Source organism: Pempheris klunzingeri, chromosome 9, assembly GCF_042242105.1.
Source record: "Pempheris klunzingeri isolate RE-2024b chromosome 9, fPemKlu1.hap1, whole genome shotgun sequence".
Classification (NCBI taxonomy): Eukaryota; Metazoa; Chordata; class Actinopteri; order Acropomatiformes; family Pempheridae; genus Pempheris; species Pempheris klunzingeri.
In genome coordinates, this window is record NC_092020.1 from 5,518,173 (window position 1) to 5,545,269 (window position 27,097).

Consider the following 27,097-nt stretch of genomic DNA (forward strand, 5'->3'; position numbering starts at 1 on the left):
GCGGACTGTGGCGGACTGCATCCTCCTGGTTCCTGGATGGTAACTTACATGGACACAACTTACAATGTCAGTGGTCAAAATCTCATTTCTCCTCAGAGGGACAAATGTTGCAGCATCAGAAATGATTTTGTAGTTTTAACCTGCTTCTCCTGCTCTCTTTGACCGCCGGAGGCCCCACACAGATCAATATGGAGGCATGGTGTTGGCATATTTTCTGCTATCATGAGTTGTTCACAGCAGGCAGGCACTCCTCTGTTCCTCTTGTTGTACTGGCAGCAGATTACTCCATCTTGTTACATTAATCGGATTAAAATTTGGTGTTTTCATTAACGACATAAATGAATTAAATGAAATTAAAACCTGCAATCCTTTATTAAAGTTTTCTTGTTTGATTTGTTCTGAAAAAAAATGGCTTTCAGCAGGTATTTAATTCAGTCAAATGTGCAACCTTTTCTCAACTCTCACTTAATTGTGATGCAGTAGAAAACATGCCCTTTCCATGGCCATAATCACAGACCTCCTGCACAGACACATGCTAAAAAATCACTACACAGTTTTTGGAGGAAGTCATTTATCTTATCTGCATCACCACTGGATTTCTCAGTATTTACACTACCGATTGTCCAGAAATTATCTTTAATGTCCCCAGTATTTGGTGTTCTGTTGTATGGAAAGCTCTGTAGTAGAATCCACTCGTCTCAGGAGGGGTGTGAACATTTAATGGCTCCCCTTGCAAAATTCAGCTAACATTGGATTACAGCGATGGCACCATTGAAAAAGAGCATTTTATAACGTAGAAATAAAAAAAAAAGTTCAATTATGTCTGATTCATTGACAGGTAGATACAGATTAAGTATTTCAAACATAAAATTGAATAAGTTTCAGTCACTTGAATGTTTACACATTAATTTGTACATAATTTCCAGCATAAAACAGGATCTGTCTTTTATGTTACACAGTGAAACTGGATACCTGAATGCTTTGTTAAGATTAAGATTTCAGTAACACTCATAAAAAAGAAGATATTTCATCTTCAGCGTACCCATGTGTTTAATTACGGACAGCAGCCAACATCTATGTTGCTTTTCTACAGAAAGTATGGGAGGAAAATCTTATCACACAGCACATTATCATAGAGAAATGTTCTGTTCCAAAATTTACAAGCAAAAACTGTAACATCCTCTTTTAGAGTGCTCATCAAACAGCTATTGTTTGATGAGCAGAAGTAGAATTACAATAAAAGCAATATCTTATTAAATAGGAGGTTCTGAAATCTTATTAGAGCACAACAATTGTGATATTGTATTTCAAGCTAGCAGCTTTGCATAACTTTAATTACTCCATTGCTTAAAAATAATGAATGATTGTGGGGGCATAGAAGCATTATACTAATTTCAGGTGAAGCTAGGAGTCATGCTGTGTAACACAGATGTGGTTCTGTCGAAGGCAATCGATTTTGTTTTTTAAAGTTGAATCTATCGTGTGTGTGTGTGTGTGTGTGTGTGGTGGCTAAAACAGGCAATGCTACTGTCAGGATGATCACTCCAACGTGTATCCTCAGGGACCCTGAGCAGGCTGAGTATTTTGTGACACAAATATGAAGTAATAAAATATAAAATGAACTGCAAAAGGAAAAGATATAACCATACATTAAAAATAGAAACGAACTGCTCCTCATGCCTTGTACTTCTCCTTCCCTGTTTCACTTATGACGCAGATATGCTGAAACAGAAAAAGATCAATGAGTATTGCAGCATATTATTGACTGGCATGTTTGTTTAAGAGGCCTTGACCTGGTCTGACCCACTGTAACAAGCAGGCACAAACTGTGTTTTCTCAAATACTTACATTTAGATCTCTAAAGTACTCGTTGTAGTCTAGCGCGTATCCCACCACAAATTTGTCGGGGACCTCGAATCCTACGACTGCAAGGAACAGCTGAAATCAGTGACTTGTCTTTGTAATGGTGAGCTAACACTGAAATTAAGGTATGCAACACCTCACTGCACAGCACACAACTGTGGAAACTATACTGTGTGATATCCAGCACATTACACCAACACCACAAACAGTCTGACAAAAACATGAATTGTCTTGAACTCACAGTCCGGTCGGTAGCCCACACTTCTTGGTGTTCTCTTCACCAACAAACTGAGGACAAAAACAAGTTGATGGCTGATGAAACACTGAGAAGAAACACAACCACTACAATCTGTTCTTATGAAATTGAGCCGCAATGATTAGTCGGCTGATAGATAAGTTGACCAAAAGAAACGTAATCAAATAATCGTTTCTTTTACTTTTCAAGCAGAAATGCCAAAAAATGTCTGCTCTCAGCTCCTTAAATGTTAGGATTTGCTGCCTTTCTCTGTTTTATAGCATTGCAAATTGAATATCTTTGGGTTTTGGACTGCAGATCAAACAAAAAGATATTTGGAGACGTCACCTTAAGTGCTGGGAAACTGAGATAGACATTTTGTAGGCCAAATGAATTAATGAAGATTAGCTAGTAAGTGAGAGGTAGATTTTTAGAAAAGACATCCAATTACCTTGCTACTTTAACCATTTTGGGATTGTACTGTTTGAGGAGTTGCAATAGTGTCTTCATTGTCTTCCCTGTGTCGATAATATCCTTGAAACACAGCATGGGAGAAATTCACATTAGTGGTCTTGGACTAAAAAAGTGTCGACTTTACTATAGAAGAAAACGTGAGTACATACCTCCACAATCAAGACATTCTGTGTAAAAAAGAAGAGAACAATTATTTCAGTGAAAAACAGTGAACTGGATACATTTAATCTTAGCATGTAATTGAGCTGAAAAGGAATTTGACATGACATGAGTAACGCTCAGACATCTGCATGACTGTGGCTTTCTCATTACAAAGGAAACAATCATTGCATCAGTGAAAAAGACTTAGTGAGACACTAAGGGAGCCATAATGAGAGAGGTGGGGAGTGGAACATGGAAGGAATTTCTATTAAAAAAAAAACAGAACAATGTGTTTATTATTGGCTGCTGATGGAGGAACAGATTTGTGTTTCCCAGTCCTACAGTCACTCAACCCGCATTTTCTGTTAAAACAGTGAAAGCACTGGATTTGCTCAAATGTAGCACAATCCTCATCATAACTTCTGATAATCCTAACATCCTAATCCTCAATAAACATGTTTCCAAAATTATTCATCAGTGAACTTTTATCAGTTCATTTAAAATGTCTGTTCATGTAGAAAAAGTAGCGGCAGTCAACAAGAGCAGAAACATTTGTTTCTCTTTTCAGTTCATTAAATGTTAACTTAATACTGTTATAAACAACACTGATCACAGTGTCTACAAAGATTGGTTCAGTTAGGATCATGATGCCCTCCACACTGCTCACCTTGCCTGTCAGTGTAGACAGGTCATCTCCTCCGATTACTTTGATTTCACCTGTCGACTGGTCGTTCTGCGAGGACAAGAAGAACATAGACATGTTATATGTAATAGGTTGTTCAAGAGCAGGAACACAAGGTGTCGGTATAAAATATCATGAAAAAGATTTACGCTCAGCTGAGACTGTGGCCTTCCTCAAATTAAGCATGTTTTCTACAAGGGTTTCCACCGCACTCTTAATTACGTCATCTCGTTGTGCTCTCTTCATCTGCAGTGGTTTAATAGCAACCGACAGTGTTGCAGTGTAGCTCGCTGCCACTGGTGTGTGTGTATGTGAATAGGCTGATGAGAGGCAAATTACACTTTGCATAAGAGCACTAGGGAAAATGCAGCCATTTATCTCAATTCACTTGACACCTAATGCACATTAACCTATTAATGTTTATTAACGATAATTTGCGCTACATTTGGATGGAAACCTTGTTACTGAAACCTAGCAGATGTGCTGAATGCATTTCCTTCGTTATAAAACATTTACAAAGCCAGTTTTTCTATGGTTCCATGGTTGCTAGCTTGAAGTCTCTTTCCTGCCGGCACATTGCTGCACTTCTTAACGTCACCAACTTCTGATCATTTGAGCGTTCAAACCTTTAAATCTTCTCTACGAAACAAAAAATAAAAAGCGTCTGCTTATCAAAAACAATAGCACGAATACAGCACATGTGAAGTGCTACAAAAAGCAGCAGATACAAAGAGAAGAGCTGGTAGATTACACAGTAGCTCTTGAGGCGAATGAAGTCCACTGTCATTGGGATGGAGCGGTCACTGTTCCTGTTCAGGGCCTTGATGTAGTCCAGCAGGTCTGCAAAGAATTTGTAACCCCCTTTGAGCACACAGAGGGCCACGATGTGGTGCCCCCCCATTTCCTTCATGATCTCTCTGGCCAGTCTCTCTGTCCTGTGGCCGCGTGGGAGGGGAGGGGGAGAGAGAGGACAGTCAATTCAGTTTTCTGCTACAGTCAGCACTAGTTCTCATTTCCTCTCTGTTTGTGTCAGCGGACATGGCTGTCATTTCTAAAGCTCCCCCAAAGTATAATAACCCCAGAGATCCAGTTTACAGGAATGACTAAAAACCTCATTATCATTAAAACCCATTAAAAACACATTACCTGTGTTAATTGTTCAAGTCAAAATATTGAAAAATGAAATACAGAACAGACATTTGATGTATGTCATCTTGAAAATGAATATGTGCTTCAACTTCTGGAAAAAATATGACCACTTCATCTAATAAAATTTGAAAGTGTGTCTGATTCTGTTTATTGTTAAGGTTATATACACATAACATACTGAACATCTTGGAGTCCCACAGGACTTCTGTTAGGACCGACTAGTCAACCAGCCATTCAAACAACCCACCTTACTTGACCCTGACCCTCCATCACATTTTCACAATCCAGCTTCAAGTTGCAAACAATATGGCAACCCACCTGTCCAAGATGAGTCCATGTGGGATGTAGACCCTCTCCAGGTCAGTGGCATAATGCTTTGGTATGCAGAAAAGGTCCAGGTCATAGCCCTGCTCCTCATCACTGATCTGAATGAAAACACGACACAAAGGGGTTAAAAAAAATCTCAGGGGTATTACCTAACACTGTGACACGGGACACTCATCTGATACAGGGCAGTATGAGGGGAAAGGGCTGAGGTCAATGGTGGTCCACTTTCCCACCGACTCCTTACATATTTTTCACTGCCATAGCAGTTTTTCTGCCCCAGGACCTAAACTAGGAGGACAATGCCTGGTTGTGTACAGTTTAGTATGCGACAGACAGCTGTCAGTGGTGGTAAAGACAAACCAGAGATTCCTAGAAAGAGGAATCCTTCCTTCATTAAAATCTCAGTGAATCCTTCCTTTTGCCACAACTAAAGGTCTCTTCTCAGTAAACATGTTGTCCACAGAGCAAGATATTGGCAACTAAGATGGCTTTCACGAAATTCAATATTATGTCAATTCTGTAAACAGTTATATTTTGTTAAATCAAATTTCCTGCTTCACTTCCAAACTCCATGCCAAATTGACCCAGACAACATAACTGGTATCGTGTGACAGCTGGGAAGCTGGTGCAGAGCTCAAGGTGCTGTAGGAATGATGTGAGCGCCCGGAAGCACACTCTCTGTATTTATAATCTAACAGAATTTGGATCCTCCCAGGTCAACAAAATGTCACTGCTTCGCTAAACACTGGAACGCAAAGGGCCCTTTCTCACATCATATGTGGCTGAACTAGAATAAAGCCAGTCCCCATATGCCAGCCAACGTGGAAAAACATGTCCATCTGTTTGGGCTACACCCTTTCAACTCCAAATAATAATGACTGATATCAAGCAGATGTCCTCGTGGTCACATGATGTGAAGGAGTATTTTCCACTGTTAGCCGCAGGCTTGTTGCCCGTTATTTAAGGAACAAAAGTTGGATGGTAAAGCACGAAAAATAACACCGTGAACTGGTCTGGACTTCAAGGTAACCCCTCAATTGACCGCTAACAAGCCCCACGTTTGTCACACTGCACCGTGCTGCTAATTCCATTTGAAATGTAACACAGGAAACAGGATATTCCACTGTCCTTAAATGCTGTTTAGGCTAAATGTGCATTTAACCTCATTACAGTCTCAGCAAGTGGATTTACCAGTTTGCTGGCCACACTCACAGTAAAACAATAAAACACTGGCTTCCACATGCTGGAAATGTTCTGGAAAATAGAGCACATTGGTTATTCATTTACTCATTTGGGTATAGGGGCCATTGTAGGCTGAACAACTTATCTATATTGCAGGGTCCACACGGATCCCACGAGGCCTTGTGCTGTAACTCTACAATAACATACATACAAAGACAAACTTCTTTCTGGACGTTGTAGTCTTGCTGCAAACATTAGTCTCAGAAATGCTGAGACTAAAGTTGAGTAACTTTGACAGATGGTTCAACTGGAACAACAGAGTGACAAACAGCATTTTTCTTTGACAGGCAATAATACATCAATCAGTGTGTGGAGGCAGCTGTATAACAGAGGGTTTACAATTAACCTGGTAAATCTAAATTAAAAGTGCTCATGGCCTTGCAGATCTTTTATGGGATTTCCTCCAATTGTTAACTTGACTAAATGTTATTGATTTGCTAGAGGGGCAATTGATTTGATGTGATTGACACCTGCTACACAGGGGTGTGTATTCACCTCTTGAAAAGTCTATATAGATATATCTATCTATAACAGTAGACATGACCTTTTTAATGGACTTACAATAATTGGACATGCATTTAAAGCCAGATATGCACATTTCATGCCAGTTATATACTTAAACATAATGATTTGCAGTTATTTCTAAAGCAGAAGCGCGCCTGGAACACGCCCCCTTGTTTGCAGCCCAGGTGTAATTGTGTATACTCGTGTAATTATATGACTAAAAGCTGCACGTTGCTGTCAGATACACATTTTAATGTGCCCAAGCGTCTCGTGCGTCACGTAGCGTGGAGAGCGCGTGCCCATGACAGCCTCCATAGCCGCAGGCCACGTTCCACACCACATTGTTCCGAGGTGAGCATAAACGTGTTACAGACAGGTAACAACCGACCCGCACTGAGTCCGTGGTCTTCAGCTAAAGCAGTGGCGGCGGTGGTGTACAGAGTGTTTTCCCAGTGAGCATGTAACGGTGGAGGTAACCCACGACCTCCTCCTGTCTCCTCTTTCACTCCGGTTGTTGGGGGGAACTTACCACAACACAGGAGCTGGATGTCGCCATGTCCGTGTCGGTCCCTGCCGTTCTGTTTTGGGTGGTGTACCGTGGTCTCCAGGTAGAGAGGACGCTGACCTGTAGACCAGACTTGTTTTCGTGGACTCTTCACCCCTGTGACGGCACACGCATGGACGCGGCCTGCTCCGTTGCTTCAAGAGGCTGCTGAGTCTTTCCGGGCTGCGGCTCCGCTGTAGCTCCGCTGCTGTGTGTATGATGACGCAAGAGCGCTGCGGGCGAATCAGATGAGCGGGAACCAGCTAGCCCCGCCCCCGTCTGGGAGTAGAGGCGCGTGCTGAGGACGGACAATTTGTAACTTGCTAAGCTAATTAAAAAGAAAACAGGAAAAGACAGATTCACTGAAAATATTCCTCCTTATTATGGCCATGACCCCCTTTTTTATAAATACATAGTTTAGTAGCAGCCATAGGCCTGATGGTCCTACAGTGAAGTCTGCACTTCCTCACCATGACCTTCATCTGCTGAACCAAACACGGTTTACCTTTTTAGGGCAACATGAGCGTCACGCGGTGCAGCAGTGATAATGCAGTAAATATTCCCCCTATTCCTGGTATTACATAAGAGTGTTTAAAACACTGTCTACATCTTCATATTGGCATGAACAGAATCTGTAATAAAGCAATTGATTAAATAAAGTTACTTCTGACACATTTCCTTTGGGTCTTATAAGAATCTTTGAGGGCAGTGGATGTGCACTGAGGGGGAATCACAATGTCCTCATTTCTAAAGGACCTGGATAAGTAATATCAGATAATAATATTATCATGTAATAGTTTTAGTCTCCGACAACTACCTTGGCCATTAGAGGGAAACCACACCCTAATGGAGCCTCAGTTATTTTGAAAAATAAACTCATGGCCCACAATCAGAGACATGTGCCTCTTTGCAGATTTAGAGATGATGATGATGCCCTCAGTGGAAATGTTTACTTATGTTTACTAACACTGAATTTGTGACCAACTCCATAGGCTCACAGAAGTTTGGGAATTAAAGTCAGAAGTTTTAACAACAGCTATGTATAACTGAGTACCACTACTGCCAGCATCATCATGGATAATAACTCTTCTACTATCTATGTATCTAACCATCACATAATATATAGTTGTGTAGGGGTGTCTCACTCTGTGAAGATACTGTGAACTTCAACTGGTGGTGAAACTAAAGTTGCAGTTTTGTCTCCCTGCACACGTATTGCATCATTTCCCATTGGTACAAAACAGTGCATACATCTCTTGAAGTTGTACAGTTAGTATGTCTAGCATGGAATGAGCTGTGAAATATTGTAGAATTAAATGTGAATTCTGTATATTTTTTCCTTTTAAACATCGGGGCATGTCATTATTGTGTAAATAAGTTGGTTGTGTTTTAAGGAATAATATCTGTGGTAAATTTACAGGTTACCAAAACAGCAATGAGCCCCTTTTCTACTACCCTCAAAATCTTACTTGTTCAGCTAAGTTTGACGTTTAGATAAATTCAGTGCACACATGTAACCATACAAAGTGATTTAAAGGCAGAAGGAACGCACCAGGTGGGAGCATTCAGGCCTTTCTGTGCATGGAGAGTGTACCGCGAGCTGCATGGTCTGACTTCATGGCACCGCAGCTAGTGTGACATTCCTCACTCTTCAAACCTCACCAGAAATCTTCACCTTTAACACCCCGTAAACCAACCATGACCGCTGCTATGTGTTTTGAGCACCCTATGGACACACTTTCAAATGAAAGACCCAATTCACGTAGTAAATGTGTAAAATAAAATCTTTTCTATTTCCAATCATTCATGGATACATTTGTAGAGATACAAGTAAACAGTACATCAAACAAAGTCAAGCCAACTCTTCTAAAGAGCTCTACTTTGCCCTTTAGCAGCCAAATAAAAAAATGCCACCTTTAACAGTGGGAAAATCCAATTGCATGCCGGCAAAAGTTGTAATCGTGACTGTCTGAAATCCAGATATTCAAAATTACTCATGATGATAATACAGTAGCAAAATATTACATATCAAGAAAGAAAGGCTAACATCAAAAGAGTTTTCTTAAGACATGATTACAGAAACAAAGTAATCAAACTGCACAACTTGATAGAGAGACTAGTAACAAACAGACCCCTCTTAAAAGTGGGTCCTTTAGAAGCTAAGGAAGAGCGAGAATGTATCGATTTCAGCAAGTGTGGGTCGTGTAATCTGTGGGGACATGGGCAGTGAGTGACAATCAAAAGATCAGTCCATCAGCTCTTATTCATGGCAATAATACACGTTTCTGTCGGGAAAGATTAGCCATGGCTTCTCATGGTCCTGCAGCAGTCCAGTGCTACCACCAGTCTGTGGAAAGCTCATGTAGCCAAGTCAAAACAGGGTTTCGGGGTCAAAGACGTCTGGTGCACACTGGGACATCATGTCCGTTTACAGGAAGAAACCATGTGAAGGACTTGTGGGAGCTTGCAGGCCGCGACTTTGTGAGTAGGCTAAGACTTGGTATAAAAAAATATCCCTCCCTCGCCTCTGGGTTCTTCTGTTTTCACCCCACGTCACATCCAACGGGCCAACCTGGAAGAGTGCCACCACACACAAAAAATCTTTAAATTACATTTATTCCTCATTTCTTTTTTGTGTGCAACGACCATGACTTCTAAACATACCTAGTTGCCATTCACTTGCGTTGACGGTGTTCCTCCGTGGTCGATTGCTGCCCTCTCTCTACTGCGGTTCTCTCGTTCCTCATCTTCCTCATCCCTCTCCTCATTGCCACTGTGGTTCTTACAGTATAGTCTGAACACACACACACACACACACACACAAACACACCCACAGAGGAGTGCTTGTAAGTAACAGCTGTCATCAGACAAACCCGTGATTCCTTTAAAAGTCTGAGGTGGTTCAGTCAAAGTGAAGATGTAAAGCTAAAGCCCCCTATTGAGTTTTTATGCTCAATGTTTTTACAAGTGGGTCCATGTTTTCTTTGTACCGTGCACGCTCACAAGGATGACAGCAACGCAATATATATTCCTGCTGACAGTTTCACGGTTGAGCAGCTCACGGTGGTAACGGACAAATAAAATGTAGGTGTCATAAAGGCCGGAGACAGGAGGGCTGCAGCTTAGCTATCAGGGATATAAACCATTTGTTCACAACTAGAAGTTGAAAAAAATGTGGCCATGCAAATGTTTTATGAGGAAGGCCTCATACATACACTTGATGCATTTTGTTGAGCATCGCTGAATCTAAACTTGTTTACTCTCACTCTCATGTGTAGTTGTGATTGGTGCACTGAGAGCAAAGAGGGGGGATAGGGTTTAGTCAGCTATGGAATGGTTAACCTCATTTCTATCACTAATACTGCACATACACACATTTGAGATGACAAATTCTAATTGATTTCATACAAATCAGTCAGACCAAAGCAGTCTCTGAATAACACTAGCTAGCTTTCTGATCCAGCTTAGGGTGACGAGGTGAAAATGAAACATCTATCATATTGTTCACATTCATTTAAACTGAAGAAAGGCTTTACTGTAATGGTGTGGAAGGTATCATTGCTACTTTTTTGATGATGACCATGTAAGACCTAACATCAAAGTGCAAATGATCTTGGACAAGTGCTATAAATGCATAGAGAAAATCTCTATGTATACAACACATAAGTAGGAGTCACATGATGTACAGTATATGTGGTTGTGAAGCCAAAGCATAGAACTGATTATATATGTGTGTATCTGTAGAAGCGGAGCTCACTTGTAGATGCCACGCGCCATGTTTTCAATGTACTTGGCTTTGTCCTGCAGGCCGCAGTGATAATGGTAGGTCTTCACACATGCCTTGATTTCACACCCAATAGTGGCACCCAGCTGAGAGCAGAGTGTGCATTTCTGGAAAAACAATAAAGCCAGCAATTATTTTTTGGAGTAGTTTTTAGACTCTTTCAAAAATAAGGTTTTTCACATCTTCCCACCATTCTTTTCCCCCTCTTGATTTCCTGGATGACCGTTTTCACGTCAAAGTTTCCAAATTCAGCGCGCGATGTGGTGGTCAGCTGCACCGTCCCTGATGAAAAGAGCTGGAGAGGGTTGTAGATTATAGAGAGACGCAAGTGGTAGTACCGTAAATGCACTTCCCACACTCAGCAATCTTACCATGCACTTGTAGTGTGCAGCCACTTTTTTGGAGTTATCGGTATGAAGCATGCCCCTTGTTTCATTCTCTTCATCGCCAGCGTGACAAAAGCCGCAACGCTGCCCGCCATCTGCTGGGCTGGCGCGAAGAGGTGACCTGTCGCGCTGGAACGCACAGAGCAACACTCACAAAAGTGAGCCACATACAGCTAACACACCGTGTGTGAACAGATTCGTGTTGTGTTGCCTTACATGGGAGGAACTCTCCTCATCCGCGGCCTGTGAGGAGGTGGAGCGGGTGTCTTCCGACTGGCCGCGAGATCCAACTTTTGCTCTCCCCTTCTCAAACCTTCCTCTGCCCCTACTTTGTGGAGGCGATGAGTCTGAATCATTGGCGACGCCGCCCTCTTCATCTGAAGTATTAGAATTTAGCGGTGAAACACATTTCTCAGGGACGTGTAAAATCACCTTGAGAATATTATGGATAAGTGCATTACAAACAACTCTTAATTCATGGCATCTCCATGTTGTTATTTGTGTTGTAACTGAAGGGAAAAAACAGGCACACAGCAGTAAATCCAATCATCCATGCAGCCTAGTGGTATAACAGATGTGAAGCATACTTTACCTTGGATGCCATCCTGAGAAGCATCCCGGTGTTTGCGACAGTAAACGCTACGTTCAGGAGCAAAAGAAATATATCTTCATTGAATGTAACATGGATGACAAATAACTGTATTCATAGTAGAATGTGCAGAAGGAACAAAGTGACCTACAGGTAAATCCCTTGTGAGGGATTCTCTTTGATCTGGGCTTTGTCCTTCACAGCGCAGTAATAGTGATACGTCCTCCGGCACGTCTTCACATCACAGCCGATGGTAGCACCCGGCCGGTGACACGAAGAACACATCTGACAGGAGAAGAAGCAGGCCTCTATCTTTTAGAGCAGCAGCCAAGCACATGTAGTCCCTTTGACAATCATTCAGAATAGCTGACAACTAGCAGTAGGATTTGTCAATTGGTAATGTGGAATGTGATTTTTTTTTTTTTTTTTTTAGGATGCAGGTATGAGTAATAATTTCTCTCCAAACATCACGGGGACCCTGACAGACACAAGTGTCTGAAAGGCCATATGCAAATATCATGAAACGATCATCCCTGTGGGGAAAATTGGATTATTGCGGGAGAAAAACAAATTGTATTCAGCAGGGAGGGCGGCGCACAACAAGATTGTGCACAGCAAAGCTAAATGTTAAGAGGCTGTTAAATAAAATAAAATCATAAAATGTAGGTTGTGCAAAGATACAGAATATATTAAAGACTGAAGAGGTTTACCATCCCTCCGGCTGAACTAGTACACTTGTGTGAAATTCTTTGGCTGGAATCTCCGTTACAGATATTGAAAAAATAAAAAATACATAAAGATCAATATATTGAGCAAATACATCTAAAAGACGGAGGCAAATGGAGACAATGAAGTATGACAGCAGCAAAAGGTGTAAATGTGTGTGTGTCTATACCTAATAAATATAAAACAGCACCAGACATAAAACAGAATGAAAACAATAAACACTGCTTATGTAGTCAATGTAAAGCTGCTTAGGTGCAAATATAAAAGTACAAGGTAGTATAAAAATAATACAGAGGTATAAAGTTTCATATATCATGACATGAGCTACTGCCAGAGCCTCTGTGAAAAAGTAACTAAAAATATTCCTCCTCCTCGGCCATTAATGCTGAGAAGGACACTGGGTACTTACCAATTTATTTCCCCTTTTGATCTCCTTTTTCACATCTTCAATGGAAAATCCCCCAATGTTGTCACTGTCTGAGTGGGATGTGACCAGGGCAGAGGAGAAAAGCTGCACAGGACATATATAGAAAGTATGTGATATGACAGTGATGATGATATTTTGTACAACATTCTGTATCGCTGCTGCTGATGCATTATTTTCCACAGTACTGTCAGGATTAACAGAGATTGAAAGTGTTTTAGTAGCATCAGAGCTGATTTCACAGCAACATACTTATCACAAAGTGTTCCCATTTTTTTTATTTTGCCATATTTGTCATGGTAGATAAATCACTTCTGCTAACAAAACTATTGTTTTTATGAATTTTTGATTATGAAGATTTGCTTTATGAAACGTAGAGTTTGTGCAGGCTTCCCCTTAGTAACATAAAAACACAAAATCCGCATGACTGTGTCTTGGAGGTAGACGGGCTGAAAAGGTTGAGAACAATGTGCTCTCCTCACCATGCACTTATGGTGGGCTGCCACCTTCTGGCTGTCAGACACTATGAGCTGCCCGCACTCCTTGTCCCGGTTGGTTCTGCAGAAGGCACATTTAAGCAGCCGCGCTGCAGCTCCTTTCCTCTGTCCTGACATGACCAAAGGCTCCTTTGTTTGCCAAAGTTTCTGATGAAAAAAAACCAAAAAAACACCACAAATATGTTAAGGTGAGAACGGCAAGATAGAAAGACAGAAAGGTCTAGTAGGTAGACTTTTTAAATAAATATTATCAAAGCAAAGCCACTTTACTCAATCATCCTGTAACGCTGCCTTGTCATGACCGCGATATCGTTACAACAGCTTTCATACACATTGATGTCACTGTCAATGTTGTCACACTTTGCTCATATCTGTGTCAGACTGGATGCCATGAGACTTTAATCGATAAAGGATGTGGGTGATGCCCTGACGTGTAAATATGAACTGAATGAGGACCAAACATATTGGCAGTAAGGTGATACTATAACAGAGTTTTGAGCTGTTCAGTCGTTAATGTGTGTCCTTATTAAGGGTTGCCAAACATCCCTCACAGATTTAGTTATTGAAGAATAAACCATGTTCTGAAAAATCACGTTTTTTTTTTTCACCAGCTGAATGTGCGTATTGTGAAATAATGAATACAACCCTCTGGAAAGGAGCCACTCGAAACTCTTTCCCAGAAACAGCTGGAAACAAAACTTTGACTCAGCTACAACTGCAAGTAACTCCAAGAACGGAGCGAACGAAAGTCACAGAGGAAGAGGCCCATGTCCTCAAACACACCAGCCTCTGATGGATCACACATGGGGTCCACACGTTTGTTGCAGAGTTACAGATTGACACTTTCTCAACGTCTGGTCCTTGTTCATTTGGGATGACTGTGCGATGGACAGTGTCTGATGGCCTATGCTATGAATATGAGGTGTTCGCTAAATTTGCTGACCAAAGCCAGAATTTTGTTAGATTCTGCTCATGTCTGAGGAGCGCAATCAATAATGTAGTTTACAATTCACCGTCAAAAGTGGCAGTTGCAGACAATATCGTCTTGCCAGTTAATGATATTCACCAGTCATCCTAGACCTATATCACAAACAGGAACAGGAAGGGAAATGAGCTGCCTGGAGGGCCAAATCTGATGCAACCCACTTTACCTTACACATAGGGGCTACTTTTAATTACAGATAACCCCCACCCCCCCTCCTCTCCCTATGAGTTGTTATTCTGCAAATGATGCAACATGTTTCCCATTTTGCATACACAGTCTCCTCTATTATTCTACCACATCTTTTCTGCCCCAACTAGCAACCACCCCATTCTCCAAAATAAATATTATTCAGTGGAAATTCTCAATTTCAGACTGTATTCTCTGTGACGGGCATCATATGCGCACACATTGCCAGGAGCTGGGATGATTGAGATGTTAGCACTGCTCATTCTCAGCTGCCTATCAATCAAACATTTTACATGTCTATTAATGAACATTTTCTTGAAAATCATTTAAGATTGGTTGGAAATCCATGACTGTAAAGATATATTTAGAGGAGTAGATCAAACCTCCAAAATGATAGTCTGATAGTCAGATGGTCTGTTTTATGATGTCTGTAATGCACTGCAGGCGCTCCAGATACATTAAATATGAGGATTAAAAAGATGTAGTCAGTCCACAGACGAAAGTGGGTGTTTTTTAAGAGAAAAATCACAATAGCAGTGTGCTGCGACGCCTTGATAGAGCCATTACAGCCATGATAGCAGGGCCAGGATTTCACTGCGGCGGAGCCAGCGTGCAAAAACCCACCAGTGTCCGTGGAAATAAGAGCAAATCTCCTTTATTTGAAGCTCTGCTCTTCGCTGAAATGCTCTCATGTCACAGTCCTGAGCTACATGACGATGTTGTGGCCGATTTGTGACGGGAGCAAGTGAAACGTAAAAAGTGCCTCAAATTTCTCTCACAAAGTTTTGAATTAAAGGGGGTGTGTGTCTCTTTCTCCACCAAACTAGCTATGACTGAAAACAAATTTTCACTATGAGCATCTCAACGCCCCGAAATCTCTCCCAGGGCCTTTTCATGAAGGGAAATAAAGGTCGGTGGTAGGAAAATATGACACTTGGACATTTTGTTTCTGCTGCTAGTCGAATAACTGCGATTATTTCCCTTTAAATTTGGGAAATTAACATGACAGGCGCGGGTCTTCGCAAACCGTTTCGAAGTAAAGAGCGCCATACGTGATGTCTCCCTGTGAAAAGAGAGCAGCTCCGCTTGGTAGCCAGCAATACGGCCCGAGACGACAATAGGCCATAAAACACAGCGGCCACCATCCAGCCGCTGCTACACAGCTCACGTCTTACCTGCTGATACAATATTAAAGCGCCGAGTCGGTAGAAAAGATGGGAAAGTGTTCCGTGCGGTGACTGTGTTTCTTTCCGTCCTTCAGAAGTGATCGTGAGGTTTTCACACTAGCATCAAGCTAGCCGTGGTGTCCGAGACAGCAGCACTTCCGGGTGCGCCCTTCACAGTAAACGTCTCGTGGACGAACCCGTGCTGCAGTGTTTCAAACGTGAAGAGATGCAGGAGGTCAGAGTCTGTAGGAAACAGACAGGCTTCACAGAAATACCTCATGGAACTGACTTTTGTGTCAATGTCCCAAAAGCAGATAAGGGCGGGTCGTGTTTCATGTAGATTCATTCTAGAAACGAGGTTTGACAAACGCTTCTGTCGTGGCAGATTTTGATTAAGTTAGTAGCTGTTGCTGCTCATTTCTGGTCTGTTTGTCGCAAAGACTGAGCATCATTCCTTGTGTTAAGTACTAGATTTGTTATAACATCCTTCAAAAATGAGTGGGTCCCATTAGTCATAGTTTGGGGTAATTTTTTAAGTGCAGATTTTGCTACAAATTTATTGCAAATGTTCCAAATTTGCACCACTTGAGTGGTTACATGCTACCTAATCGTGAGGCCTTGCCTTTGGGGGCCGCTTACTATTTTTGTTTTTATTGCACTCATATGGAGCATATTTATAAAATCTTATCTCAGTCAGGTGCATGACTAAACTTCCTTGTGGAGTCTTGTTTGATCTGTGCTTGACTTGGAGGGTACCAGTGCAATGCAGAATGGAGGCTGTTGTGGTAAATAGGGGGCCAAAATGGGCCCAAAGCTCATTGGTCTATAACAGGTTAAATCAGACCATAGACTTAAAAATCAAAATTACATTACATATAGGATTAGATTTTAAGATTTGTTTTTGTTGTTAACCTGGAGTATTTACATATCTACATAAAACAACACAGAGATGTGTAATGTAATGTAAGGATTACAAACCCTCTGATCCTTCTAAAAAAAATCAACATCTGGATTGGTTTACTGTATGTTTGGAGAATGCTGAAGGGTGATTTAAACCCACAGGGTCTGTCATCAACTGCTGGTGGGCACATGATGGTGGATCTGTAATGATATGGGGATCATATGGGAACCATAAGGACCAAAAAAGTTGTTGGTGGTTGATGGTTGCAATATTTAGCATGTCCTCTAAGTATAGACTTTACTGTGTGGATCAGAACAACAATGACACGGGCCAGCAAAACGTGTTGTGTGATATGCCTGTGGTGGTTGGTTTCTTGACTGAACTCAGTTGCTCTTTAAGGTGGAAAATGACATCTGTGGGACAATCTATCCCAAATCCTAACTACTGTTGAAATAGTAGTTCAGATTAAAGTTTAATTTTTACAAAAATAAAGCCCACATGTTTTGGTTAAACTTGTGTCATTAAATAGTGATACATCTTTTTAGGTGTTATATCAAATATATCCAGGTAAATTATGTTTTATATGAGAGGGTTTTATTGGATATTAGATATTCAAGTGACAAGGGATAGTTTTTCACTGCGAATACCAGAATATGCTAGGTAAGGACAATGACTACTAGAATACCACTATAGCAGGGGTGTCCAAACTCCGGCCCGTGGGCCAACTGCGGCCCGTGGTCCAATTTTCATTGGCCCGCAGGAAATTCTAAAAATGTATTGGAATACGACCCACACAGGGAACCTGCGCTGGACTGTGTTGTACTTTTTAGTCTCACCGCTAGGTGGAGTAACTGTCCTGAACGAGGCAGCTTCTCTATAAAATGAGTAATCAAAGAAGAAATGTGCTACAGGTGACCCAAAATGGCAGAATTAAGGAAACGTAAGAGAGCAAGTGAGTGTAGAAAGTTTCAGACGCGGTGTGCGATGAGAGAACAGCTAATAACTAATGACGATCACTTTTGCATTATGGAGGAGCTGCTTGATGTTAGCAGGCTAAAGAGCACCACGATGGGTGAGGATGTTTTTGAAGCTGCGCCAGGTGCAGTTTGCATGATGGGACTTAAATGGGATGAGCTGTGTGGAGGTACGACGGATGGAGCTCCAGCTGGGACAGGTGAGCGCAAAAGAATCTACGGTGTCCGCCGAGGGGCAAGAAAGTGGAGGTAAGGCTGTTGATTCGAGCACCAGGGCTTTTTTGCCAACTTTAATCCACTAGAGGTGAGGCGATATACATCACCTCTAGTGGATTAAAGTCAGCAGTATAGCTCACTTCTAGTGAGTGGCCCAGCCCTTTGTATGTTTTTCTGTATGTGGCCCTCAGTGACAAAAGTTTGGACACCTGTGCACTATACTATGTACTGCTACTATAAACCTAATGCTAATCGGCATAGTTATTCTCCTGTAGTTTAAAAATTATATTTCTTTCATTCTGCACTTGTTTAAAAAAGTTAAAATCCATGCACATGGGTAGGAAAAGCCTGTGCCAAGGCCACAAATACATGTGAACTCTACTTCTTTTCCCGAGAATTTCGGTGCACTTGATTATCATAACGGGGCGGTCCGGCGGAGGGGGCTTCCCGTGCAGTCTGTAATCTGTCCGCCCAAACGGATTTTGCGAGCCCTGAAACGTGCGCACCGGTAGACGAGGGGGAGTTTCCACATGTCTGCTTTGGTCAACGTGATTGGCTAAAATGGAGTGTCAGTCATTTTGTAAAGCAAAACATACCCGCCCAGTGTCCCCGGGATGAGGAGAGGACGGGAGTTTCAACAGAACAGAACAGGGAAATGAAGTTGTCAGACAGGCCAGCCCAGCAACTCTCCCTTTACAACTAGACAGCTAGCGAGTTAGGTGGCGGACGGTCACGAGTAGGGAGATTTACATGAAATATCACAGCTATGAAGGTCGTCCGTTTGAGCAACTTGTAGCTACAATTAGTACACGTTAGATAGCTACAGCCACAGATCTCAGATAACGTTACAGGCGTTTCAAAGTAGCGTTACAGTGGAAAAGAAAGTGGAGACAACTTGCTAGCCCGATAGCTAACCTTTAGCCACCGAGCCTCCTTCAGCCTCAAAACTAGAGTTCTCTCGGTGAGTCTTGACAGCCTGGACTGAATATTTCAGCAGTGTTATGTGTGTACTCTCTGTCCCGACGCTAGTTTGCTTGTTTCTTTGCTACAGCTAACTAGGTCACAAGCTAGCTCAACTTTGCTGGTGAATATTGCTGCAACGGTGACATTGTTAACGTCTTGTGCTGCGTTATATCCTCGTTTGTGTTAGAAAGTTGGTGTTTTATTCGACTTGGCTTAACTTTAACTTGGATAAACTAATAGTTTAGAGCACACACGGTGTTATTTAAGCGTTAATGTATTAGTTGAAAACTAACGTTAGCAACGTTAGCAAGCTGTTCGTGTTGTTATGGCCTTTAAAAGTGTAACTCAATAGTCTACTTTTGAGTGTCGACTTTCAGTCAGACAGAATAACTAACTTAGTTGTGTCATTGCTCACTTCAGGTGAGAGCTTTTCAGCCATTTCCTGACGCAAAGAGGCACAGGAAGTTGAATTGCTTTAATTGCAAACCATAGATATTTGTAACCGTGTTTGATTTCATCAGAGATCTGGGCTTGGGTTACCAGTCTTCAGCCATGCCTTTTCCTTTTGGGAAGTCTCAGAAGAGTCCAGCTGAAATAGTCAGGAGTTTGAAGGAGAATGTGGCTTATATGGAAAAGCTAGATGCTGGTGACAGCAAAAAGTGTGAAAAGGTCAGTATTGGATTTTCTTTTGACAGTCTCACATTTTAAGTTTTGCTCTTATTCCCATCACCAACGGACGGTGTCAGTCAGTAACTGTTTTTCCACAATTAAGGTCGCAGAGGAGGCGTCCAAAAACCTGGCTTCACTGAAGGAGATACTCAGTGGAACAGGTGACAAGGAGCCCCAAACCGAAGCAGTGGCTCAGCTTGCACAAGAGCTGTACAACACCAACCTCCTCATTTCTCTCATTGCAAACCTGCAGAGGATTGATTTTGAGGTGGGGAAAGCGTACTTATATCTGGAATGGACTTTATGTGTGTAAAAAGTATTGATCGCTTTGGGTAGACGCCGAATGATTGGGGGGGGAGTGTGCATGCCTGATTTGAACATCTATGCCCAAAGCAAAACTGTCTTTGCATATCATCAACTCTCAGTCAGCCATTCATCTGATCTGTCTGAGTGTTTCTTTTTACGTACAGGGGAAGAAGGATGTGGTTCATTTGTTCAGCAATATTGTGAGACGTCAGATTGGCACCCGTACACCCACGGTGGAATACATTTCTACACACCCACAGATCCTCTTCATGCTTCTGAAAGGGTAAGTTCACCTTTTCAGGCTACAGGAACTTAGTATTTGATACATGTGTTATGTGAGTGCTTTATATGTGCAGTTACATAAGGAAAATCCATTCTTAGATACTCCTAAACTGTAACCTAGTTATTTTGTTGTAGTCACCTATTTTTTACCATTATTGGTAAAATCACCTTCCCTTAACATGCCTTGTGATGTTCCACATTATCCTGTATGTGTTTCAACAACTCCCAGAGGAACAAGCACAAACATGTTGCTTTCACATGTGGGTTACACATACAGATGAAGAGAGTGATACTAGAGTGCAGATTTTACAGGTCTAAAGAAAATGAGTCATCCAGCCTACTCTAGGAGCAACATGTCTTACAGCTGTAAGCCGTACTAGGTTATGGTCGATCGAGCCGGCTCTTTGTGGATCAAAGCTATCCTTACCAATTGCCACTTCTGGAGTGGATTCCTCCTGCTGTGTTTTTGAACCTAGTTTCAAAATGCCATGTCTACAAAGAGGAGCATTCAAATTGATTGTCAGAGATGGACTTCAAAACCTGACATTTAGCGTTGACGTGCTAGATGATTCTGCTAATAAATGCCCTTGTAGCTGCATGACGAATCCTCTACTTCTGGCCAGATATCTTCAGGCACATACCTTGCCAGTGAAAATAAGGCCTAGAAATGAAGTGCTCATGAGTGCAAATAGAAATTTAATGCTAAATTAACAGTGTTAAAAGTGTTCAGGGTGTAGTTTCCTTTAAGTGACTTTGACTTTGACTTGCTGAGTGCTACATCCACAGTGTTGCATAACTAGCTCATGTTGAATTCTGATGGTGCAAATGACTTGACCTGGGCCTGACATGTATTAACGTGTACAGATATGAGAGTGCAGAAGTGGCTCTGAACTGTGGAATGATGCTGAGAGAGTGTCTGCGTCACGAGCCTTTGGCACGGACAGTGCTTTTCTCCGAAGACTTCTACTGCTTCTTCCGTTACGTGGAGCTCTCAACCTTTGACATCGCCTCAGACGCTTTCGCCTCTTTCAAGGTATGCCACCGTATTTGCTTTCTGTTTTCCGTCATCCTCATACCAACAGCTCTTAGCCTAATATCTTGCTGTCTGCCGTTCCCTCTCAGGATCTCCTCACAAGACACAAGATAATGTGTGCGGATTTCCTGGAGAACAATTACGACAGGGTGAGCTTCCTAGTGTGGATTTAGATTTACCAATTGATGGAATGCTCACCTTGTTCTTAATATATTTTCAAAATGTCTCTCAGGTGTTTACAGAATACGAGAAGCTCCTGCATTCAGAAAACTACGTCACCAAACGCCAGTCTTTGAAGGTAAAAGCTCCACTGCTCTGTCGAATGAAAATCTTCTTTTGAGCTACTGATTCAAGTGTCAAGCGCTCACTTAACAAATGTCTTCAGTTAATTATATACTATTTTTCAGCTGCTTGGGGAACTTCTTCTGGATAGACACAACTTCACTGTCATGACAAAATACATCAGTCGGGCAGAGAACTTGAAGCTGATGATGAACATGCTAAGAGACAACAGCCGAAACATCCAGTTTGAAGCTTTCCATGTCTTCAAGGTGTGAACATAAAACATGCATGATCACTTTACTGATTAATAACTCTAGCTGGGCTGTGAAAGGCCACACGTCATTTGGGCAGACATGCACTTTTTTGGAAGAATAATCTCTCTGCTTTTTAAAAGGTATTCGTTGCAAACCCCAACAAGACTCAGCCCGTGCTGGACATACTGCTGAAGAACCAGACCAAACTCGTGGACTTCCTGAGCCACTTCCAGACCGACAGATCCGAGGACGAGCAGTTCTGTGATGAGAAGAACTATCTGATTAAGCAGATCCGGGACCTGAAGAGGCCCACTGCACCGGAGGAAGCTTAAGGCACAAGGGACGACTGCTCCGTCAGGTGGTAGACGTGTGGGTGGTGGCTGGAGCTGCAGAGGGCTGGCAGGGAGGCTAAAAGACATGCTTCATTAAGATTTAATATTAACTACAAAATATAGGAAAAAAGTAAAGATTATTTCCTTCACTTTCTGTTTTTTTTTTTTTTTGGTGTGGATGTGGAGGTGATTTCCATCCAGCAACCTGAGTGGGCCAAGAACTGTTATTTAAACCATAGAGCTTCTTCTTTAGTGATAATGAAACCCATTTAGTCTGTTCTTGTACTGTTGGACCTTAAACTGTTACACTCCCACATGCTTTGTTGCTGGCACAGACCGTAGAATGACAGAAACTTAACCCCATTCACAGCCAACATGAACTCTGAGGTGTTCTTGAAATTCCTCCTCAGAAATTTGTCTGTTTCAGAGATTGATTAGCTGAGGAGGAGTAAATATATTATTTTTGTAATGCATCTTCATGGTAAACAGTTGAAAACCTACAGTAACTCTTCTCTCTGAACATTGTTTAGTCTAACTAATTGCAGAGCTTTGGGTTGTTTTTTTTTTTTTTTTTTGCCTTATTGTACGCTGTTGTGTTGTACAGGAACTTCAGTGATCCTCAGAAATACGGCTTTGGCTGAGTGGTGATGTGGATCATATTGGCCAGGTCAGCACATAGTAGCTTTTGGTGATTAATGTGTAGTTACTAGGCCTTTGGTTGCACGTGTGAGGTTACAGAGGTCAGAAATGATCCTGCAGTGCTGTACTTTCCAATGCATTAGCTGGCACAGCAAGAGAAAATCAAAACCATAGAGGAATCAATTTATTGTGCTGTGATTTTTAGAGGCTGCGCTCGGCGAGGCTGACATGACTGAAATAGAAACGAGGCATCAGATAATGCTGCAGGGTAGCAGCCACCCATTCACCGCTAGCATGGACAGCCAGGATATACCAATTGATCTCGCTGGGAGCACTCCATTTTCATCCCCTCATACTGAGCCCAGATAGCAGCATAGCATTCATGTACAACAATAACTACTAACTAAAAACTACTTGATGTACATTTCTCCTTTACAGCATAAGCACTGCATTACACAAGAAATAATACTGCAGTTTACACAGAGGTGTTGCTCATAAGGATGCATCATAGGTATGTTACACTGTAAATGATATTCATAGAAAAGCCCGAAAAATTAGTTGACATGCAGAGGAGATTTCAATAGGGAAGCTTTTTTCTTGAATAATTTCCTCATTTCCATTTTCATTTGACACACATTGAACATCTGCTACACTGGATTGGAGAATTTGTCTGACTGTAAGTGATGGAAATTTTTACTTGACTGGAATATTTTGCTAAAACTAACTGGATCACCACAATCTCATGTAAACAATAACTCCCAACCATACAGTTAGTATCCCGGGCTGCAAAGAATACACGAATAAAAGAGGGGGCAGACGCTAATGGATTTTAAATATCATGTATTTGTCTTCACTGATATTATTAGAATAATTCATTTTAACAAGGTACACTGTAACATGCCTGTGATGCATCGGAAAGCACGTCCGATCAGACAATAACCACATGCACTGTTGAAACAAGAGTGAGTTTGTTTTGGATGATGAGCACTGAATTTATTGAGTTCCTCATGTATATCACTGATTAGTTCTATTTCTTTAAAAGACTTCTGTTGAAATAATTGCCTTACTTGTTACTGAAATGGCATATTAGGGATTTCAAGAAATGTGTTGTATGTCTGTGCGCACAGTCTTCTAGTATATACCTCATGGGATTTGAGTTTGCAAATGCTGTGTTCTCTCTCCTTTCCTTCCGAAACAAGATGTTTTATTTGACAGTTTAAAGTACTCAACAGTGGTTTGTATGCATGCCTGAACTTGATGATATATGTTCAAACTTGAACAGGGGCTGCGACCTGGTTTTCACAATGGAAAACTAGATTTTTAAACTCAAGTATTTCATTGGCTGGTGCCACACAAATGTTAATTCATAATGAATTGCAGTGTGGTACCTTGTAAATGAATGTTGCCTTATTTAAAGACATTTAATGGATCGTAATGATTATGTAAAATTCTAGACCTCTTAATTTGTTTTTAAACCAAAGTCAATATGAAAAGGGTTAAAATGTACATTTCAGGTCCCAGAAGCATTACTAGTTCATTTCTCAGATCCTCATGTAGCGTAGCATTGGTTTATCACCGTGCTCTTTTGACTGATCCCGTCAGTTTAAATATGTTTTAATAGAGACTACACTCAGTAGTTTTTCAGTTGTGGTTAATTGGCTTTTTAAAAAAAAAAAAAAAGAACACTGTTTGGTTCCCTGCACCAGATAGTTACAGGATCATCGTCACACCTTTATGGATCAGTGGAAACATTTGGAAGATCTGCTGTGAATGTGGAACATTTATGCACAATTAGGCTGAAGTCCTGTGCACAGTGCACACAGTCATGTACTCAGTTTATGAAAGAAAGTTTGTCTGAAAGTGTGTTTGTGTTTCTTTAAAAATCCCATTGGCGATCAATGTTTCAACTCCTTTGTGAATATTTCTTGTCAAACGGAATATTCCAAAGCCAAAGTAATGCATCGGACTAAACCCCCGTAGCCAGAAGTCACAGCTAACATCTGTGTGACCACAAACAAACTTCCAGCTTACTGACAAACTGAAGTTACATAACAGGCTGTCTGTCCTCTGTAATAACAGCCACCATCATTGGACTGTTGCGTAACAAAATGACAGCCATTTTGAAAAAGAAGCAATCCAAAATGTTTTCAAATTAGGTGTTTAAATGTGCATGTAAACTTTCCTGAAATGTGAGTCCTGTCATGATGTGCTCTATGGGAAGGACATGCTGTACGCAGTCAGCCCATCAGGGGGAGCTGTTGGCAACAATTGGCACCTTGTATTAGTCTTACAAACAAAGCATTTCATGTTACTATAACCCTACCTCTAATTATGACTATATAATCACTGGCAATATTACTGAGACATCAACACCAACTCCTAAACATCAATACTATATATCTCATGATTTAGAGTTTTCTGTTTAAATATTTGTTGTGCTTTACTTTTTTTACTTTGTTGCCTTCTTTTTTCCCCTCTTTCTCTTTCCACACTCTGGACTTTTTCTTTATTTACCATGGGAGCGAATTATGTGTACATAACTTTATAAAAGATAAAAGTGTGAAAGCATTCATGAAAATAAAACTTTATGGCAATTTGTTTTTTTGTGTGCCTCCAACTGACTTCTTTCTGTTTAAGCTGCATCAGTCTCATTAGTACATGTAGTTTGATGACCTCACATAATTCCCAGCATAGCTCCACCCGACCTCCAACTAAACTGAGGTCTAATCAGCCAGAATAAGTGAAAGCACCTGTGTGCACCTGCTCCAAAGGCTCAACAGGCTTCAGAAGTTTCCACACAGCGGAAACAACAACTGACTAAAGTTTGCTGCATACAATCCAACAGCTTTTGATGAAGTTATGATACTGTGCAAGCCGTGCAAAGTCACCTGGCGCTGAAACAATTAGATGATCTACAGGATCATTTTAATGATGACTTTCTGCTTTTTACAAGAAATAATGACACTTTTCAGAGGATTTTTTAGGTTTTATAGCCCTGTAATTTGAATGGTGTTGAGCACTGAAGGTCATTCTGGACCTTTGGGGATTGTATATGCAACAATAGTCTAAGCTTAAAGGCCCACTTCATAATACTTTTGGGTTTGTTGGATAAAAACAGCTTGAAGGCATCACCCCTGGGCTCCCGGAGACTCCAGTGAGCATTTCATAGACTTACTGGATGAAAATCATTGTTAGCTGCAGCTCTGCTGTGGCCTGTAGTTCTTCTGCAAAATGTTGACAATTACAATACAATTACAGCTCCACAGTCAGTGTTACAGCATCAGTATCACTGCTCAGCACAGGCTACTGCTTCGTGGTTATAAAGACCAAAATGTTAGGTGGTGTTTGCTGTTTGCACAGACCATGATGACTATTTGACTGACATGTGGTTTCATCTCCGGAGCCTCATCGCTCTGGACAAAGTTGGTCACCACTTATGTCTTGTCAAACTCACTTATCCAGTGGTGCGAGTGGATATTGCTAAAAATAACCCCTCCTCCCATTGTGGAGCAGTAATGTCAGCCCAGTTCAAAACCCTGGGACACATTCCATCCTACCAGGAGGTGTCCGACATGAGGCCTGCTCAGGAGGCAGCCAGGCTGTTGTCTGTGCGGGGATCACTTGTGCTTTCTGCAAACTTATTAAAACCATCAGAAACATCACTACAGACCAAGTTTTTTTTTTTAACTGTAACAGCTGCATTTATGGTGCAAAATGAGCCTCCATCCATCAGACAACAGCAGACTCTTGCAAGTGAGCTCATAACAGCAGGCTCCACGGGAATAAAAGTCAAAATGTGGAGCCGCTGTTTTCCTTCCATTAAACTCCACCAATCAGAGCCCGTGGAGGCAGAGAAAAAGCCGCATGGGAAAGTGGGTTAAAGTTCAACCAGGGAAGAAGGCAAGTGAGGCAACGCTGCTGCGTCCCGTTCCCACAGCGGAGGAAGCGCCACCATGTTCCCGTGTTCTCTGGGCGCGTTTGGGGTCTCAGTGCGCTTCCCTGGTGCCACAAAAAAAACGGGTTTTCGGGTGATATTTGTGTGCATGTGAGGCGGGACGGTGGAGGGACGAGCTCCTGCAGACCGAGCAGAAGACTGTGGGGGCAGGGTTTACAGGGGTTAAAGGTCACCAGCCTCCTGGGCTTCTTTGACCAGCGTTGCGCTGAATGGATGAGCGAGATGGGTCCGCGAAACTATCCACTCTGCAAAAGCTGCGATGGCGTGGGGAAAAGTTTGGAGGGGATGCCTCACCAGAAAGGAGAAAAGACAACAGCATCTGATGCCAAAACACAACACGAGGAGCAGCGTGTTTGTGAGGGGATTTGAGGTCTACATCCGCAAAGA

The 27,097-nt window shown here is 41.7% G+C and overlaps 3 protein-coding genes across 4 annotated transcripts; 1 reads left to right on the plus strand and 2 right to left on the minus strand.

Annotated features, from left to right (window-relative positions):
• Window positions 1-1,480: 1,480 nt before the first annotated feature.
• On the minus strand, window positions 1,481-7,350 carry hprt1 (hypoxanthine phosphoribosyltransferase 1). Its single transcript, XM_070836762.1, has 9 exons — window positions 7,147-7,350; window positions 4,863-4,969; window positions 4,147-4,330; window positions 3,381-3,446; window positions 2,722-2,739; window positions 2,550-2,632; window positions 2,105-2,151; window positions 1,849-1,925; window positions 1,481-1,722 (listed from the first exon to the last, which is right to left on the minus strand). Exons 1-9 carry the CDS (start codon window positions 7,171-7,173, stop codon window positions 1,675-1,677), a joined length of 657 nt encoding a protein of 218 aa, XP_070692863.1. The 5' UTR covers window positions 7,174-7,350; the 3' UTR covers window positions 1,481-1,674.
• Window positions 7,351-8,952: 1,602 nt separating this feature from the next.
• Window positions 8,953-16,026, minus strand: phf6 (PHD finger protein 6). 2 transcript variants are annotated; one of them, XM_070836825.1, is made up of 11 exons: window positions 15,914-16,026; window positions 13,553-13,714; window positions 13,056-13,157; window positions 12,072-12,205; window positions 11,924-11,970; window positions 11,548-11,708; window positions 11,317-11,460; window positions 11,136-11,240; window positions 10,919-11,052; window positions 9,826-9,955; window positions 8,953-9,733 (listed from the first exon to the last, which is right to left on the minus strand). In XM_070836825.1, the coding sequence occupies exons 2-10, from the start codon at window positions 13,682-13,684 to the stop codon at window positions 9,826-9,828; spliced, it is 1,089 nt and encodes a 362-aa protein (XP_070692926.1). In that variant the 5' UTR covers window positions 13,685-13,714; window positions 15,914-16,026; the 3' UTR covers window positions 8,953-9,733. The 2 variants fall into 2 exon arrangements, with proteins under 2 accessions (XP_070692926.1, XP_070692927.1); XM_070836826.1 differs by having other exon boundaries at window positions 15,907-16,026.
• A 2,612-nt stretch (window positions 16,027-18,638) lies between these two features.
• On the plus strand, window positions 18,639-25,353 carry cab39l1 (calcium binding protein 39, like 1). Its single transcript, XM_070836716.1, has 9 exons — window positions 18,639-18,956; window positions 19,480-19,627; window positions 19,731-19,895; window positions 20,098-20,216; window positions 21,080-21,248; window positions 21,338-21,397; window positions 21,481-21,546; window positions 21,656-21,799; window positions 21,925-25,353. The coding sequence occupies exons 2-9, from the start codon at window positions 19,511-19,513 to the stop codon at window positions 22,114-22,116; spliced, it is 1,032 nt and encodes a 343-aa protein (XP_070692817.1). The 5' UTR covers window positions 18,639-18,956; window positions 19,480-19,510; the 3' UTR covers window positions 22,117-25,353.
• Window positions 25,354-27,097: the final 1,744 nt, after the last annotated feature.